At 36.9% G+C, this 19,626-nt stretch overlaps 1 protein-coding gene across 1 annotated transcript in view; it reads left to right on the top strand.

The window, feature by feature from the left end:
- Positions 1–17,335, top strand: part of ARFGEF3 (ARFGEF family member 3) — a 215,742-nt gene extending 198,407 nt beyond the window's left edge. The window contains exons 30-34 of the mRNA XM_044674613.1: positions 319–421; positions 884–1,015; positions 6,419–6,540; positions 14,316–15,540; positions 17,144–17,335. Of these exons, the coding sequence (XP_044530548.1) occupies positions 319–421; positions 884–1,015; positions 6,419–6,540; positions 14,316–15,540; positions 17,144–17,335 (1,774 nt within the window). The remainder of the gene's footprint in view (positions 1–318; positions 422–883; positions 1,016–6,418; positions 6,541–14,315; positions 15,541–17,143) is intronic.
- The last annotated feature ends 2,291 nt before the right edge of the window (positions 17,336–19,626 follow it).

A 19,626-nucleotide genomic window follows, 5' to 3' on the forward strand; every position in this document is an offset into this window, starting at 1 on the left:
AAAGAAAGAAAGAAAGAAAGAAAGAAAGAAAGAAAGAAAGAAAGAAAGAAAGAAAGAAAGAAAGAGAGAGAGAGAGAAAGAGAGAAAGAGAGAAAGAAAGAAAGGATCTTTTTTCAGTTCAATGGAGGCCTGAGTATACTTGAAGAAAGATGAAAAGAATGAACTCCCAGAGAAGAAAATAGCTCTGTGATTTGTCAGTTAAGCTCCCTAAAGTTTATTGTTTCACCCTGGAAAGTTGAAAGACTTTTAAATGTGTTGAGATATTGGCTAGAGCTCTTCAAAGACTTACCTTGTTTCTGGCCTTATTTCCATTTGCAGGTATGTTCTTGTAACAGCAGGACCTGTTTTCACTGAAGAAATGTGGAGGCTTGCATGTTGTGCACTGCAGGATGCATTCTCTGCCACACTTAAACCAGTGAAGGTAAATTTAGAGCTGAAAGGGTTGTAAGAAGGGGTTATTCTCCAACCCACTTATTTTATAGATGATAAACTGAGGCCCAGTGAGGTTAAATGACTTACCAAATGTGGTAAGGGGATGAACCAGAATCTGAATTTTGATCTCCTGACTCCAAATACAGCGCTCTTTTCTCTGTACCATACCAAATTTATTTTTTGCAGGTGATCATCTTTTGAAATTACTCATATTTTTGAGACTAGCTCATCAAACCACAGGTTCCCAGACCTATGAGGGAGCTTAGACCCTCTGCCTGGAGCATGCTTCACCCTGACTCAATTCCTTTTTATATTAGGTAAAATTACTGGAAAGGATTTGAAATTTGTTTGGCCAGATGAAATGATGCTACTTAGAATCAGCACATAAGCACCTAGAGAAGATTCCCAGCAAGTACTGCATTCGATAACATTCTGCTATGTCTCTCCATAGGACCTACTGGGCTGTTTCCACAGTGGAAATGAGAGTTTCAGTAGTGATGGCTGCCAGGTGAGAGTGGCAGCCCCCTCTTCTTCTCCTAGTGCTGAGGCAGAGTACTGGCGGATCCGAGCCATGGCACAACAAGTAAGTACTGTGGGCTTCTTCCAAAAAAGGTAGAGGGTGGTCCGGTAGCCTGAATATATAAAAGGAGGCTCAATATTGAGGAAAAGCAAAGCAGCCTTTCTCCAACTAGGAAACTTGTAATAGTTAAAGTCCAGAAGAAAAGTCGAGAAACCTTATTGCAACAACCATCTGAGCCTCTCTCTACTTTTCATTAGTAAAATCGTAGCCAGAATCCTCTTGTCTCAATTACTGGCTCTTCTCACTAGTAGCAAACTCAACAGACCACTGATTGACTTTACTTCAAAATCCAATACGACAGATGAGTTCTCTCTTATAGAATTGTGTCTATTGACTTCATGAAAGAATTTTATATTTTTAATATCAGATATGGACTTTTGGCAGCTACTGAGGAAATTGGTCTGGTCCAACCCTATCCTAGGGTTACATGATGGTGGTGTGGTTGGCCTTACCAGTATGGATATGTTCTTCTTGACCTTTTCACTGTCTTATATGGTGTGAAATAGGATTGTGTAAAGTCATAAATCCATCCCATCAATTTGCCCAGGATTGAAGAAGTTTCTTTTGTTTGGGGACTTGGTGTCAGAATATATTTCTAGACTTCTGGAAAAATGTTCCAAGTGAACATAGAATGATCATCATAATGAAAAATCAAGAAAAAAGTCACCCAGACACTAATGTAGGTCAATGACAGTGTTTTTAAATATAAGAAGAAAAACAGAGGCAAAGAGCCTCAGACGTGGAGTCAGAAGACCAAAATTTGAATCCCTGCCCTTGGGGGCAAGTCACTTAACTTCACCAGGTCTCACCCTTTTCCTCTGCAAAGTGAAGTATGAACTATGCAATTACTACAATCCCTTTAAATCTATGATTTTGAACACTAGATTCTCTGCTTAGCCCTAAAAGGGGCAAAGATAATATTCCTGCTCTTGTGGAGTTTAAACCTAATAAGAAGCATAAAATAGATGGAAGTAAAATGCTGTATAAAGAGCATGGGTACCAAGTAAGATGACAAACACCTGCAGTACCTGATGCTGAGGAGGTTGAGTCTGATGGATCATTTGAGTCCAAGAGTGCTGAGATTCAGTATGGCTAAAATCGATCCTTATCAATTTCACCACCACTGTGGTGAGCCCTTAGAGCATGAGGGTCAACAGACAGTATTCTTCTGATCATGATTTTCACTGGTCATGAAGTACCCCCCCCCATTTCCAAAGAATTAAAGTTGAGAGTCACACAGAGGCAATACAGAGGTGTGTTATGGGTGTGATTACCCTGTCCCATGTTGCCAATGAAGAATTATATATGAGAAGCATTATGAACTATAGCAATAGAAAAATGGTGGACCAATCATATAGCAAGATCTTAGAATAACCAGTGAACAGGCCTTGTTCTTCATTGATTATCTCCATAATGACTAGTGACTTAGAAGAATGTCCTCAGGAGAAAGTGAATGACATAGGGAGAAGGCATTACCCAGGATAAGAAGACACGAATGTGTTGTAAACCGTAGTGTTGCAGGAAATATCCATTTTGTATATGATATTGATGAGATCGCTAATCCATCAAAGCAGAACAGTCACTCACATTTATGTAGCTCTTCAAATTTTTCAAAGCACCTTTCTTATAACTATACTGTAAAATAGATAATATAGGTATTAGTATCTCCATACATCTCCATTTTGCAGATAGAGAAATTGAGATCAAAGAAGGGAAAGTAATACTAAAGATCACCTGGGTAGTAAATAACAGTGCCAGAGCTCTCACATAGGTCCTCCAACTCCAAAATTAGTAATCTTTCCATTATAGCATACTATCTTTATTCTGTGTCAAAATTAGGACCAGTGAGTCAGATTTCAGCTTAAAGAAAGGAAAACATTTTTAAACAAATAAATTTAAAATGAAATGAGTTGCCATTTAAGATGTGAATTCTCCCTCTCTGTTTGCTAAATGACCACTTTTCAGGGATATTTCTTGACTTTTTGGTATCCTAGATCCATTTGGTAGCTTGGTAAAGCCTACCAACCTCTTCTCAAAATAATGTTTTAAAATTATAATATACATAGGATTAAAAGAAAAATTAAATATATTGATTTATCATAAAAATATATTTTTAATTAATGAACCTAAGAGGCAAATAATTATTAATATATAATCAGTGGAGTGAGAGGCAGGCCCCTAGAGACAGGAAGTCTTGGATTCAAATCTAGATTCAGATACTTCCTTGTTGTGTGACCCTGAACAAGTCACTTAACCCCCATTGCCTAGCCCTTTCTGTTCTTCTGCCTTGGAACCAATACACAGTATTCATTCTAAGATGAAAGTAAGGGTTTAAAAAAATTCGCAGACCCCAAGTTAAAAACCATTTTTATAGACATCATGTCTATATCAGAAGAGCAGACTAGATACTTCCAGGATTCCTTCCTGTTTTCAACTGTAAGCTTCTTAAGAGAAGAGTGTCTTTTACCTTTCTTTGTACCTCCAGCACTTAGCATTAAATAACTTACATGCCTTTTTACTTGACTGCTCCTTCTCTGAGATTCTATGATCAAATAGTTCACCAATAAGTAGAGAACTGATCAAAGTTTTAGAATATCTTTTGGAACACCATCATAAATGAGTTTTTCATCAAGTTGGCATCAGCCTCCAAAACCGAACTAAGGACCCCCAAATGGAGCTACTGACACCTTCTAATGTACCCATCTTGAGCCAGACCCTTCCTGTGAGTGCCTGGGACCTAAACAGCTCCTTCATTAGGCAGGAAGGACAAAAGAAATGTTGGGTGTGTTCCCCAAAGATCATTTTCAGATGTTGGACAGTAGAGTTCTGAGTGAATAGCTGGAAAGCAACAGCACTAGGCAAGCCAGACTGGCAAAAGCAACTATAAACTTTTTTGAGCAAAGACTAAGTCATGTCTAAGAGGAAGAAAAAGCCTTCCTCTCTCCACATCACAGACTATCCAAATAGTTAACTGAACATTTAAATAATTTTTTCAATGCATGCTGAGTTTATAAACCCAAGTATTAGACCTCCGCTTTCTTTCCTTTTTCTCTACAGAGATGATGTGTACATTGGTGATAAATGTACCCCACAATGAATAAAGAATTTGCCAAATCTGTGGCAATCCAGAATCTCCCTCTCTGGGTGTTTTACATTTTTTAAATTATATATTGTAACCACCATCATCACCAAAAAAATTTTAACTGAACAAATGCATTAAAAATTACATATATATGCTAATATAAACATCCTCTGCTTTTGATTTGTTTTATGGATACTTTTTTCTCTTGATTTTGTAGCTGTTATTTTTTTTCTATGTAATCATAGCATATATTATACTTATTCTCTTTTCTTCTCTTCATATATTCGCCTCATTTTTTAAATATTTCCAATATTTGTCATTTCTAATAACATACTACAATCCATTACATTCAAATGTCACTAACCATTCAGCTTTTTCTCCCATTTGTTGCATTTGTGTTATTTCTAGTTATTTTGTCATAAAAAAAAACAAAACTTCCATGAATATTTTCATATATACATAGCTTTTTACTATCTCAATAATGCTCTTAGGGCCTGACCCTAGTACTCAATCTCTAAGTCAGCTTTACAACTCTTAATGCATATATCTATCTTGTTTTCTAAAAAAAAGTCACAGCTGCTCAAGCAATGAAATATTAGATCTATTTCTCCATGTTCCTATCAGCATTTAATGTGATCACTTTATACCATCTGGCTCTCAGATACTTATGTTGCCAGGACCATATTTTGCTGGATTTGCACTTAGGCAACAGACACAATCTGTTGTCAGGACCATTCTCTTCCCAAAATAAATCTTTACAGCTTGGTCATACCCAGTGGAAGTTTTGTTCCAGTGCCACAACCCCTCAGAGATGCAGTATTGGCTCCATAGTATAATGAGTGTTAAAGTAAGACTTTTGCATAATATTTATCCACTCTAAGCCATTGTTCTCCCACCAGAAACTATGTTTGGATTATGTGTATGCTTAGGCTTAGATCTATTATTAACTTCATGGAAGTGTGGGGGAGGATTTTCAGATATCTGTCTTATTTAGCTCATCTAAGGTTCTATTCATCTCCTTAACTTCTTTCTGATTTTTTTTGTTAAGTTGATCTAGTTCTGAAAGAGGAAAATTAATGTCCTCTGCTATTTCATTTTGATATCTATTTCCATCTGTATTTCATTTAGTTTTTCCTTTAAAAATCTGGGTGATCCTGGATGTTTTTAATATGTTTATTGGGTTGCTTGTGTTATCTAACTTGTGTAAAGCCATCTACTATGCCTATAGCATTGAATCTTTTATGCTCTACCTACCTGTGTGGTGGAGGCTCCAGGACAGCAACATCCTCCAATTCCCACATGTCTGATTCTCCTGAGTCTTTCCACAGCACACATATTTGCCCCCCTTGAATTCACCCCCTGAATTCCCTTTTTCCTCCAGCTGGGCTATATCATGCTGGCTTTAGGTAGCATCCAGATAGGAGGGGGGAATGTTTATCATTGTCTATACTTAATTTTCTTAACCATGTGCCATAGGACTTGCTATGTCTCATAATTTGTAGGGGCAAAACTGTAGCCTGCCTTATGAAGACATCTGTTGGCTTTTCAGCTATTCTTGACTTCACATAGTCCTGTTAAATCCCTTGCCATTCAATTGTTTTTCAGTCATGCCCAGCTCTTTTTGATCCCATTTAGGCTTGGCAAAAATACTGGAGGGGTTTGCCATTTCCTTCTCTAGCAGATTAAGGCAAACAAAGGTTAAGTGACTTTCCCAGGGTCACATAGCTAGTGAGCATTTAAAGCCATATTTAAATCTAAGTCTTCCTGACTCTAAGCCCAACACTCTATCCACTGAGCCACTTAGCTGCCTCAGCCCCTTGAGTCTCTGTAAGTAGGATACTTTACATTTCACTGGGTTAATAATTAGGTGATACACATGCTATTGATCACTAGGCCTCTTTCTGAAGTGTTTGCATCTTTGAAGAACCTATTAGAGGAAGCCTGGAAAGAGGGGAGAAGGATGACTTGAAAAAATATAAAGAGCAAACATGGAATATCTTCTCCTAGGTAATTTTTCCCAGCATTAAGTACAGTGCTTCTCACTTAACAAATAAAAGAATTCTTCCTAAATCATTTTTTCATTTCTCTGTTGAGTGAATGATGAGAAGCAGCTGCAACCTTTTCAAGAGCCTATTAGGTTGTTTTAATTCAATGGGAAAGAGAATAGACAGAAATCAGCAATAGAGAAGACCTTTCCTTAAGTACATATTCTTTTAGCAATTCTTGGTTGTATTAGACAAGCATCAATATTATTGCTATGTATTGAACTCTGCTAAGGGATGGAAGAATTGAGTCATCTATTTGGGCTGGTTTGTTCCTTGCAGGTGTTCATGTTAGACACTCAGTGCTCACCAAAGACTCCAAACAACTTTGATCATGCCCAATCCTGTCAGCTGATCATTGAACTGCCTCCTGATGAGAAGCCAAATGGGCACACCAAGAAAAGGTAAGTAAAGGTGACTCTTGGAAAGGCAAGACAGCTTGTAGATCTGGATAAGAAAACAAATGTATACCAATCATATACATGCTGTAATCTAGACAGGAAATCCCAGATTGTTCCAGTTTGGGTATAAAAGATGGAAATCACTTTGTGGTGCAATTTGGCAAAGAGGAGATTAGGTTTTTTCCTATCTAAAACATTTATTCTTTTAACAAAATGCTTCATGCTTCATATTTTTACTCCTGCTTTTATCCATTTTAATTTGTGGCTTGGAAATATCTATGAATGTTTTTTTAGCCTGTAGTTAGTGAAAAATACATTCCTTTTAGGTAATTTTAGGTAATTCACCATCTCATCCTCTTCACAAGCCAATGGCTTAAGCTTGAGAAGCTAACAAATTCTATTGGCTGTGTCTCTTACAGATGAAGAAGATGCTATTGAAGCTGAGCATTTGAGTTTCTTTTCATGTAAGGGTGATAGATTTATTATACTTGGTCCCACCACATTCTTTCAACTGGTGTCCTTGACAACCGCCAGCAAATGTTTGTGAAACAGTTGGTCAGGGTTAAGGAGCAAAGTCAGATGCCAAACAGAACCTGTAACCTTAACGTAAAAGAACTATTCTATAATTAATGGATGTACCACTTAAGAGCAATTTAAAGAAAATCAGTCCACAAGCATTTCTTAAGTACCACATGCCAACAGTTGAACTAGGTGCTGGGTATACAATGAATGAAATACATCCTATTTCAAGGAGCTTATGTTCTAATGGGGAAGGCAACAAGCACTGATATAAATAATAAAGAATAAATATAGAGGGCATCTGGGTAGCTTAATGGATTGAGAGTTAGACCTGAAGATTGGAGGTCCCAGGTTCAAATTTGGCTTCAAACACTTCCTAGCTATGTGACCCCAAGCAAGTCACATAATGCCCATTGCCTAGCCCTTGCTGTTCTTCTGCTTTGGAATCAATGCATAGTATTGATTTCAAGATGGAAGGTAAGAATTTTTTAAAAAAAAATAATAGCTAGCATTTATATGGTACTTTAAGTTTTCTAAAACCACTTTGCAAATATTATCTCATTTTATCTTCTTTATAACCATAGAAGGTAAGTGCTGTGATTTTTCCCATTTTACAGATGAAAAAACTAAGACTGAGAGAGAGGTTAAATGACTTACCCAGGATTACATAGCTTGTAAAGGTCTAAGGCCGAATTTAATTCAGGCCTCCCTGATTGCAGTCCCAGAGATTTAGCCACTTTGCTATGTAGCTACCTAAACAAAGTAGTTAAATACAAAATAGTTTGGTATGGAGGAATTCAAGATAGAGGGATCAGGAAAAGCTTTACTTAAAAGGTGGGACTTGGGCTATCACTTGAAGAAAGGGATAAATTTTAAGAAGTGAGGATGGATGCATCCTAAACATAAACAATGGCTTTAGGCTCAAAAAATGTTGCATATACTTGAAGATGAATACAAAGTTTTTTGCACAGACATCTCCCTGTCTCTTTTATCCCTCTATTGAGTAGTCCTTTTTCCAACAAGGCATATGTGCTACTTCAACTGAACCACAAAGAACTCTCTATGCCAAGAGGTGCCTACAGATTCCCCACCCAAATAAAAAATCAATGTGAGTAATCATGTCCAGCATCTCCTCCTTCTACTGTCCCTCTGCCCATCTGGTTTTGGTAAACCAGAGAGACAGATGTAAGCAGGGCTTGAAAAAATATGTTGTGGTTCATGGAATATTTTGCATGATGGAGACCCATAGCATAGAAAAAAAGACAACTGGGTAGAATTTGGGAGAGGACAGATTTTAGCCCACTAGAAGAAATAACTTTCAGAGTATTCAGAGCTCTCTAAAAAAAGTTTGCCATTGCCAGAGATCTACAAAGAGACTAGAACTTATTAGAGATACTATAGGAAAGATTATTTCAGATAGATCAGAATAATTGACTTCTAAGGGCCCTTTCAACTCTTATGGTGATTCTAGTGGGAGCAAAGAAAAAAAATAATGATCACTTGTAGCATTAAATTAGAATGAGAATGAGGAAAAGGGTATGACTAGACCCAGTGATCACAGAGGCCAAAACAGTTCTAAAAATTCTCTCACTTCTCTAACAGTCTAAAATTCTCTAACAGTCAAACTTTGGGGATGGAGGGAGGAGATATTTAAATTACCTGGAGGTAATATCTGCATCATAAGCATTGTAGCTCAAATAAGAGAATGTATGTGAAATGCTTTGCAAACCTTAAATCCTTATGTTAGCTTTTATAATTATTATGGGGGTGTAACACCTACATATAGCATATAATGGGGGATAGACAGAATTTATATTTAACCCAAGTTTCAAGCCTGATCCGCTTGCATGACTTTCTTCATTGGAGAAAATGATTACTCAGTGCTCTCTGCCTATGCAAAGGGAGGATTGTCTAGGACTTGGAAGAAGAAAGTTTTTCTTTTTCCAAACTTCAAGAGAGGTCATACATTTCTAGGCCCTCTTTGGGAAGAGTCTCTTGGTGGGAAAAACAAATTGTGGCACATGATTGTGATAGAAAACTACTGCACTATAAGAAATGATGAGCTGGTTGATATTTTTAAAAAACATGGAAAGACCAACATGAAATTCTGAAGAATGAAATGAGCAGAACCAAGAGAACATTATATACAACAATAGAAATATTGTTTGAAGAATGACTTGTGTATTGTACATTGGTAGCTATATTATTATTATTATTATTACAATATTATTACATTATTATTACAATATTCACCTCCAGAGAAAGAACTGATAAATTAAAACAAGCAAGACATAGTATATGTTTATATATGTGTATATAAATAAATATGCTTATATATATATAGCTTTTCTTCAGTTGATGCCTTCTCTAGTGCCCAAAGTTTAACAATGAATTCTTAGAGAATTTAAAGAACTGTTTCGGCCTCTGTGACTACTAGGTCAAGCCAAAGAACAAAATATTTTCTCCATTCTCTTTCTAACAGTGATCATTTTTTCTTCCCTTTCTCCCACTAGAATCTAAGTAAGAGTTGAAATGGCCCTTAGAAGTCAATTAGTCCTCTTCAGCAAGAGGAAGGAAGGAGATACCCAAGAATTTTAATTTAATGAACAAATAAATTAATAATTTTTTGAAGGAGAGAAAAAAGAAATTGGAAAGTAGCAGACAAGGAGTCAGTACCTTGATATATTCCTAATTTCCAAGAGCTTCACTAGAGACTTCAGGGAATTTCTCCTTGGTTGAACTGAAATATCTCTTTCCCATTGAGAGAGCTCATTCCATTCTGTGTATTCTAAATCTGCATAATTTCTCTGATTTCTGCTTGCTATTAGCATGGATAAATGGGTTTGTTCTCTATTCACTATTTGTGATGGTCTTTATGTACTTGGAATTTGGAGAGAAGGGAGTTAAGCTTTTGGATACACTTTGGGACAAACCTTCCCCATTAAAAGATAATCATCAAGAAAGTAGCTTGAACCCAAAAATCATTTCCTCTAGATTAGCAATATTTAGGACAGATATGATTTCACACTCCCTGGACAAATCTATGTGAATGTATATACCTCCACTTACATAGACAACACAAATATCCTACAAACACATTTATATTTTCTTGACAAGAAGGACATTCAGGAAGAGACATAGAGCAATGTTGATAATACTCTTTTAATTTTAATATCTATGTCAAAAGACAAACTAGTAATAGAGTCCAGTTTTACATATACTTTACTTTTTCTATTTTTCTTAGCATATGGAAATATTTGACTTTGTCAAGTTCTTATTAAAAAAATGTTTTTCTTGGCAAAAGACTTGGTTTGAAATATATTAGAGGGGAGCAGCTAGGTAGCACAGTAGATAGAGCACCAGGCCTGGAGTCAGGAGGACCTGGATTCAAATTTGACCTCAGGCACATCCTAGCTTTGTGAACTCATTTAACACCAACTGCCCAGCTCTTACCATTCTTCTGTCTTAGAACTGCTATTGAGATAGAAAGGGATTAGAAAACAATTTTTTTTAAAAATAAAGTAAAAAGTAAACTGAAATTGGGAACTCCTGGGTGAGGAAACTCCCTTTACCAATTCAAGTTACCTTCTCTAAAACTTATAGTCTTAGCAAGTTGTCATTGAGAAATTCAGTCACTTGAATCCAGGTCTTCCTGGTTCCAAGGTTAGCTCTCTGTTCCCTATTGCTTCCTCTTAATATTGTTGTTAATACAGAATCAGGAAATTAGAGAATATTTTTATTTCAGTTTTCTCTCTTAAAGGATTTCATAATACACTTAATAATATAGTCATATGCCCTTTCTAATATGGCCGTTGATGTGTTTTAAGGCAACTTTTTATTATTCACTAAATTCAGTTATTCAATCACTTATCCAGTCTATTATTCATTGACCTTACATGACAAAGAAAGTGAAATTTAATCCTATCAGCTTTACCTCTTTGTAGCAGCTTTGATAAAAGGTTTAGAAAAATGAAAATTCGAAAGTGTTGAGATTTTACATGTTAGCAGATGTGAATGAGTTGGCTACATGTCAAAAATTATTTTTTCCTTTTTCTCTGTAGCTTTGAAATATGTATTTATTCTCAATACTTTTCCTCCCCTTCCCTTCTTTTTACTTGTTAATTTTACATCATTAAGCAGGAATTTAAAGTAATTGGGAGTGGTTCTTTATTATAAAATAGATCATTTCAAGATTTATTTATTAACCTCTTGAGAAGAAAAAATCTATGATTTGTTATGATGGTCTATGACTCATTCTTGTCTTTGAATCACATCTCATCTAATTATGAAAATAGTGGCTAAGGTTTCTACTTCAGGAAATATATCTGAAACTCAGTTATCTGTCTGACAATTAAGAATTTGACCTTCAGAAATCAAACTTAGTCAAAGCCAGCTCTCATCTTGATATTCTACTCCCTTGACCCAAGGCTCTGGCAGAGTGTAGTGGACACAGCTTCATGATCTTCCCCAACGAGAGCCATTTCCTCTGTATCTTTATGGGAAGTAATCTGTTTTTGATAGCTTAGACAATGTTTCAAGAGGCAATCTTAGCTCTTATCAGGTTTAGCATTGATTTCCTAGTTCCTGAGCTTCAGCATTTGATGATATTTTATTAAAGCCTCTGCAGCCATTTTAGACTTTTGTCCCAGAGCTTCTCTGGCTATGAGGATAGAGGAACATTTATTTTTAGTTAACCTTTTGAGCTTTTTTTTGTTCATTACCAAGCTCTGCATTTACTTCACTATGATTTTTTAATTGATAGAACAATTAATATGTAAGAGTTGTCAGAGTCTTACACCACTATATCACTGGCATGGAATTATATTTTCCCCTGAGGCACTATTAGCCAAAAGTCTGCATGCCTTTGTCATTTGAAGCATTTTAGTTCATTGAATCCACAAGTTCTGTTGATTTTATTTTTATTTACTTAGGATCACAGATTTAGAGCTGGAAGGGATCTTAGAGATCATTAGTTTAACTATCTCCTTTTGTAGATGGAAAAACTTGGGCCTAAGACATAAGAAAGAAATTGAGTGACTGGCCCCAAGACTGTAGAGGTAGTAAATACAAAAGTGTGACGATATGACTTCAGATCTCTGATTCCAAATCCAGCCTTCTTTTCATGATACCACACCTTAGTTCAAAGCCAATATAGCAGTCAAATAGCAAGGATCAGCCAAAAGAGGATGCTCTTTGGTCTTTAAAACCTTATGTGTTAATAAGATTTGGCATAATTTTGACACATAGTAATTTTTACATAGTTTGTGAGTTAACATGATACTCTTTCTCCACTATATACTCTAAGAGTAAGGCAAAGAAAACACAAAGACCTTATTAACCAAAGTACAGTAGGTGAAAATGTAAAGGGAATTTGTCATTTGGCTTAAGATAGCACTTGGAAATGTGGTTCTCTTTTTTATTATTAATAGAATTTATTTACAGGTATGTGAGCCACTTCCTTCCCTCCCCACACCATAGAAAGCATCATCTGGCCAACAGCTATGAATATATAGATTATGTCTTTCATATTTCCTCTTCTCAGTTCATTTGTGGGAGGTGAACATTCACAAATTCTCCAGATATTAAATCTCTAACTTTATATAATGTTCTCTTGGTTCTACTCATATCATTCTTCAAAATATGGTTTTCTCAATATAAAATACCAGCAAAACAAAAAAAAAGATCTGATCATTAATGTATTTACTGAATGACCACTGTAAAATATTGGAATGTATATTAAATGTTTTATAAATCTTAAATGAACTATAAAAATATCAGTTGTTTTTGTTGTCGTAGATACTCTTATAATCAAAAGTTATGTGCTGATTTATTATAATTTGCCTGGAGGGTCCCACAGTCTAGTACAATAACTATTTCAAGATTGTACAAAGAACTCTTGTTACTTCTCTTGATAGGACTGGGAGTAATCGCAGAGAAGGAGTATGTATCTTGATTGACTTTCCTTGACCTTGGCACAAATTATTAGCAAGTGACCCGAAGCATTACTTGTGTCACGTTCTTCCTTTCCTTTTTTCAACCTTTACCTTCCAAAACTATGTATTGGTTCTAAAGCAGAAGAACAGTAAGTCCTAGGTAATTGGGGTTAAGTGACTTGCCCAGGATCACATAATCAGAAAGTACCTGAGACCAGATTTGAACTTGAGTCTTCCCACCTCCCAGCCTGGGGATCTATCCTCTGAGCCACCTAACTACCCCACTCATGTCACTTTCAAAGCACCTCTAACGTTATAAGTATTTTAGTTTTTCTAGCTGTTCTTACCCATACGATAAAAACATTTATATAGTTCTCATATATTTAACAGGGAATAGATAGATAGAATGTTTTATTTCTACACAAATCCTCTTAGTGAGCTTTAAATGTTTAGATTTCCAACAGTAATAGATCTCAAATATGACAGACACTCCGTCTACCATATCTGAGCCTTTGCCCTGTAAGCTTCACATGCCTAGAACCTCCTCTTCACCTCCACTTCATAGAGTCCCTCTCTTAAGAAAAGATGGAGGCTCAAGTGCCATATTCCATATGAAATCTTTTCTTGTTCCCTTCATATGCTAGTGTCTTCCCTCCCAAACCACTTTATATTGAATTATTTTGTACATCTGTTATCTTCATAGTTATACTGTATATATGTGTGTAGATATATGTCCTTACTGTCTCCCCCATTAGAATAATAGTGCTTTGAGAAAAGGGATTGTTTCATTCTTTGTATTTGTATTCTTAGCACCTAGCACACAGAAGGCACATAATAAATGCTTGTGGATTAATCGATGTTGTTTATGGGTATGTGTGCCTACTCATAGTAAAAGGTTTGAAATGAGCAAAGCAGAATCAATGGGAATAAAAATCAATCTTTGCCGTAATTTAGGAGTACATTGTGACAGTTGTTACTCTGATTGGGGCATGGTCTCAGGTGGGCAATATTCGGAGTCACTACTATAAATTATTAATTAGAATCAGCAGCTTTATTGGCCTCCTAAGACATTGATGATCATTGGTATTCAGTATCATGGTTTATGTTAATCCTCAACTTCTAAATATAATCATGTGTGTCTGAGCTTCCATTAAAGTTCATTAGGATGAATTTAGGCCTTTAAAAAGTCATAACCTCGAAAGGAAAGCATTAGAATGTAGCTAACTGTAGCAGTTATTGCAATGCCTGTAATGAGTCTGAATCCTATTGAAGTCCTTTACGAAAGATGAATGGACTACTAATTTCTCTCTTTCTTTTTCTTCGAAGTGTCTCTTTCAGGGAAATTGTGGTGAGCTTATTGTCTCATCAAGTGCTGCTCCAGAACTTATATGATATCTTGTTAGAGGAGTTTGTCAAAGGCCCCTCCCAAGGGGAAGAGAAGACAGTTCAAGTGCCAGAAAACAAATTAGCTGGTTTCCTCAGGTATATCTCCATGCAGAACTTGGCCGTCATCTTTGACTTGCTTTTGGACTCCTACAGGACTGCCAGAGAGTTTGACACGAGCCCGGGGTTGAAATGCCTTCTGAAGAAAGTGTCTGGCATTGGAGGGGCAGCCAACCTATACCGCCAGTCAGCAATGAGCTTTAACATCTACTTCCATGCCCTGGTCTGTGCTGTCTTGACCAACCAGGAGAATATCACTGCTGAGCAGGTGAAGAAAGTCCTTTTTGAAGATGATGAAAGAAGTACAGATTCTTCTCAGCAGTGTTCATCAGAGGATGAAGATATTTTTGAGGAGACAGCACAGGTCAGCCCTCCACGGGGGAAAGAGAAGAGACAATGGCGGTCTAGAATACCCTCTCTGAGTGTCCAGCCAGTCAGCAACGCAGACTGGGTGTGGTTAGTCAAAAGGCTTCATAAGCTCTGCATGGAACTGTGCAATAATTATATCCAAATGCACTTGGATCTGGAAAATAATGTGGAGGAACCTCCTACCTTCAAGAGCGATCCTTTCTTCATTCTCCCCTCCTTCCAGTCTGAGTCATCCACCCCATCCACAGGAGGGTTTTCAGGGAAGGATACACCTTCTGAGGATGACCGAAGTCAGTCAAGGGATCATATGACCGATGCTTTGACTCCAAAGGGAAACATTGCGGATACATCAGAGCTGCCCTCCAGTCCCAAAGGAGAGAGGAAAGATCAAAGCAGGAAGAAGGAGTGGTGGGAGAGTGCAGGGAACAAAATCTATACCATGGCCACTGACAAGACTATTTCAAAGTTGATGACTGAGTACAAGAAGAGGAAGCAGCAGCAACATAACCTGGTCCCATTTGCTAAAGACATCAAGATGGAAAAGAAAGGAGAGCAACTGGGCTCCAGGGGACCAGACTCGCCACTTCTCCAGCGTCCACAGCATCTGATAGACCAGGGCCAAATGAGGCATTCCTTCAGCGCTGGTCCGGAAATCCTGAGGCAAGAGAAGAGGCCACGCTCTGGCTCGACAGTGAGCTCCCTGAGTATATCTGTAAGAGATGCCGAGGCCCAGATCCAGGTAAGACCTGGTGGCCAGAGCAGTATAATTGGGATGGGAGGCAAAGTAGGAAGCATAAGATGACGTACTTTGGACGCAAGGAAATATATTGTCTTGTGAAATATGATCAAAATTGAGGGGTGGAATTTAATATCATAGTGGGAGCAGAGGTGGCAGGAAAAAATACTATAATAATGAATAAAAGCTCTTAAGAAGCTGGTGTTGTCTTATCAACTCTACCATAATATCAGTGTTTATCTTAACACCTTCTCAGGGAAATTCAGAATATATTCTTTTAAAACAGGGCTTCCTAACCATTTTGGCATCATGGACTCCTTTAGAGGGCTAGTGAATCCTTTCTCCTAGTAATGTTCTTAAATGCATAGGATTACTAAAGAGACTAATTATATTGAAACTAAGTTATCAAAATATAAAACAGATTCAGAGGCCTCAGATTAAGAACCCCTTCTATAAAACAAGAGGAAGGACTTTATAAAGTTTCATAATAAAAATAATTATTTAGTATCAGAAAGCAGAATGTTACCATTGAGAGAGTGCTACAATTGAGTCAAGAGGACATAAATTCAAATCTAGTCCATACATTTACTAATTGTGTGACCATAGGTAAATCATTTAGTCTTTGTTTGCCTCAGTTTCCTTACCTGTAAATATGGATAATAATAGCAATAATAACAATAATACTTCACTAAGTTGTAAGATGAAATGAGATCATAAGATTATAGATGCTTAGTGAGAAGAGACCCTAGAGCCATGTTGGCAAACCTATGACACATGAGCCGGAGGGGGATGCTCCCCTCCCCCTCTCCACATGCACCTAAGGACATTTTGCCCATCACCTGCCCCTCTGACCAGCAGCCCAATGGGAAAGCTTCTTCTCTCACCTGTCTGGGGTAGGGCAGGGGGCTCACATGCAGTGTGAGGGCTGCAATTTAAATATTCATTCTGTCAAAGGTTCACCATCACTGCCCTAGAGGCTATCTATTCCAACCTCTTCATTTTTCAGGTGAGGAAATTGAAATCTATGAAGGTAAATGACATGCCCCAAACTCATATAGGTAGAAAGTAGTAGAGGCAAGATTACACATATAAAGCATTTTACAAACCTTAAAACACTATATAAACATCAACTATTATTATTATTATTCTAAATTGGTATTATTTTACATATATTTATTATTTGTTATTTATTTTTATATATAATACATGTATTACTTATTCTATATATATTTATAATTTAAACTTGAACCAAAATTGTTATATTGGCAGCATGTGAACAAATTTAGCGTGGTGATGCAGAGTATAAATAATTTATTGTAAAGTGTGTGGGGGAATAGTAGTTTATTCACCAGTTATAATATTGTGCAGTTTTTGTCTTAAGAGCTTTCTTACTAACACTTGCTTTTACTTTGTAGTTCATGGCTATCAGTGTTTTTAAATGCTCATCTCATAGATGTATGATGCCTCTTTAGCTATTCTGTTATAAAATGTGTTGTGGGGGAAAAAAACCTGATTTTGTCTAAAAACTTGAGGACTCATAGTGAATCAAACTTGAATAATGCAATGATGAAGTGCACTAAAATTTTTTAAATCTCTTTCCTTTTAGGCATGGACCAACATGGTGCTAACAGTTCTCAATCAGATTCAGATTTTGCCAGACCAGACATTTATTGCCCTCCAACCAGCAGTATTCCCCTGTATCAGCCAACTGACTTGTCATGTAACTGATAATCGAGTTCGCCAAGCTGTAAGGGAATGGCTCGGAAGAGTGGGCCGAGTCTATGAAATCATCATATAGAAGAAATACGATCCATCAGATAGGAGAAGAAAGTAATGAGGGTTAAAGGTATGCCAACAATCTGGTTGACAGTAGTGTCCCACCTCCCCCTTTAACATTTAGGAGAAGGAGCCTATACATTTGGAGATGATAACTAAACAAGAAGCCTTTCAGGATACCCAATCTTGAGCCAGCCATGTGTCCGGTCTGGGAAAATGCACCATGATCTCACTCATTGCTTTAGGGGTGTCTCCCACTGAAGCACCTCCTTCTATATGTTGAACATTACTACCCACTGCTTCAGGGTGTGATTGTTTCCAGAAAGGTCATGTCCAAGGGCTACCTTTTTGAAAGCACTTTGTTGGCTCAGTGGAATTAGATACAATGGGGACGTTGCAACTGATGCCATCCCTTCAAAAAAAGAAGAAAAAGTCAGGCTGGCATCAAAGACTCAGGTGATGTTAATAGGTAGGAAGAGCTAGACTACCCATGTCAATTGATGGGGAGGGAAATTGGTACAAGGATGTTATGAAATGAAGGACTTTTGCCAAATATGCCCAAAAGATTATCAGGATGCTTGTAAAAAAAACAAACAAACAAACAATCCTCTGTTAATCAAATTTTACAAGCATTTGTACCAACTTAACCAAGAAGAGTAAATTCAAGCTTTTGTTTATCCATATTTATATAGAGACTCTTTCCTGAAAGGGTTCGAGATTAATCACAGTGGTCCTGACCCTATCCTCACAATGCTCAATGATTTATTGGAGTATTATTATTAGCAGACATAGGAACCATCATATGGTTAGGAATGATTTGATTGGCTTACTTAATCTCCCAACTGATGTTTTGAAAATATACTGGGAAACAGTGCGAATCGATTGTGTCTCAACTTCTCCAGCCTTCCTTTGTGTAGCCAGACCTGAGTACCATATTTGTATGAATTAAGGTAAAGTGCTAGAAAAAAAATTTTTAATACATCTTACCTTATATTCACAGTCCTGGGGAATGAGTAATGAAAACTTTAGAGTCCTTCTTTGAGTCCTTCAGGGCTAGGATAAACAGACTCTTGCTAGTTGCTTCAAAGCCCTTATAAATGATACCTCAGAGCAGGGACAGGAGAAGGGCCAAGGTGAGTGATTTAACCCCTTCTAATTCTGCTTTTAAAACTTTATTATGCTTCATTAGTTGAAAACGCATTATTCTGGCTTTTTCTTCTTGAATGGAGCTCTGAAAGGTTCTAAGATTGAAAACAAATGGTTAAAAAGACAGACTGGGAAAAAGAAATAAGTAACACCAGCTTTGGCCTCAGACCTGGAAAAGCTAAGGGACTGAGGGGGCCATACTCAAGGAATGGAGTATTTAATACACTTGAGTTCATTTGTGAACTAGACATTTCTCTTCTTTGGAAAGTGGAGGAATTTTGTATTCAAAGTCACTCTAGACTTCAGCTAAGCTAATAAATGGGAGGAGGGTAGATAAATGAGAGATTACCCTGACCTTCATCTAGATACTACAAGAGAAGAAAATTAGAACATGATTTTAATAGTTACAGTACATTTTAGATTTCTCAAAACTGTTGACCACTCTCTTGATAAATTAATCTTACCAAGTTCTTAAGGAAGTTTTTCAGAGACAAGAGATAAAAATACAGAGATATACAAATGATCATTTTTACCCACCTCCAACTTCTTTTATTCCAGACTGAATGTCTTATCATTCTTGAAAATAAACAAACTATTTACCAAGGTAATAAGGATTTTCTACTGGGTTTTATCCAGTCTTGGTAGGTAAAAGGCTTCATTTGGGCAGGTCAATTATTCTTTATCTTAAAGAGGGACTTTATAGATCTTATATGTTATCCAGAAGGGTGAAGATTAGTTGTAAATCCTGAATTTTATGAGTGGATTGTTGAAGGCATTTTCCCCCAATGCTTTAGGGGGAAAGAAACAACATAATTACAAACTATTCCATCTAGTGGCATCCACAGGGAAGAAGGGAACGTTTTCCAATTGTACAGTACTCATTCCTTGTGCTCTTTCTTTAAGTTGTATCAGTCCACTAGCCAAAAATTAACTGGATTGGGGAGATCCCTTCCAACTCTGACATTCTGTGAAGTAGACCAACAAATCAGGTAGAACCTACTCTGCTTGGTTTCCCAATAGTTTTTTATGCTATGGATTTCCTAAGTTTTGTAAATGGAATTGGTGGTATAATGTGTTTTATAAAAGAAGACTGAGCTATCTATGTTTTCTTTTGTAGCTTAGCTGCTTCCTTGGAAAATCCCCAAGTGTTCTACAAGTTGTGAAACT

The sequence above is a fragment of the Gracilinanus agilis genome, chromosome 4, assembly GCF_016433145.1.
Source record: "Gracilinanus agilis isolate LMUSP501 chromosome 4, AgileGrace, whole genome shotgun sequence".
Taxonomy (NCBI): Eukaryota; Metazoa; Chordata; class Mammalia; order Didelphimorphia; family Didelphidae; genus Gracilinanus; species Gracilinanus agilis.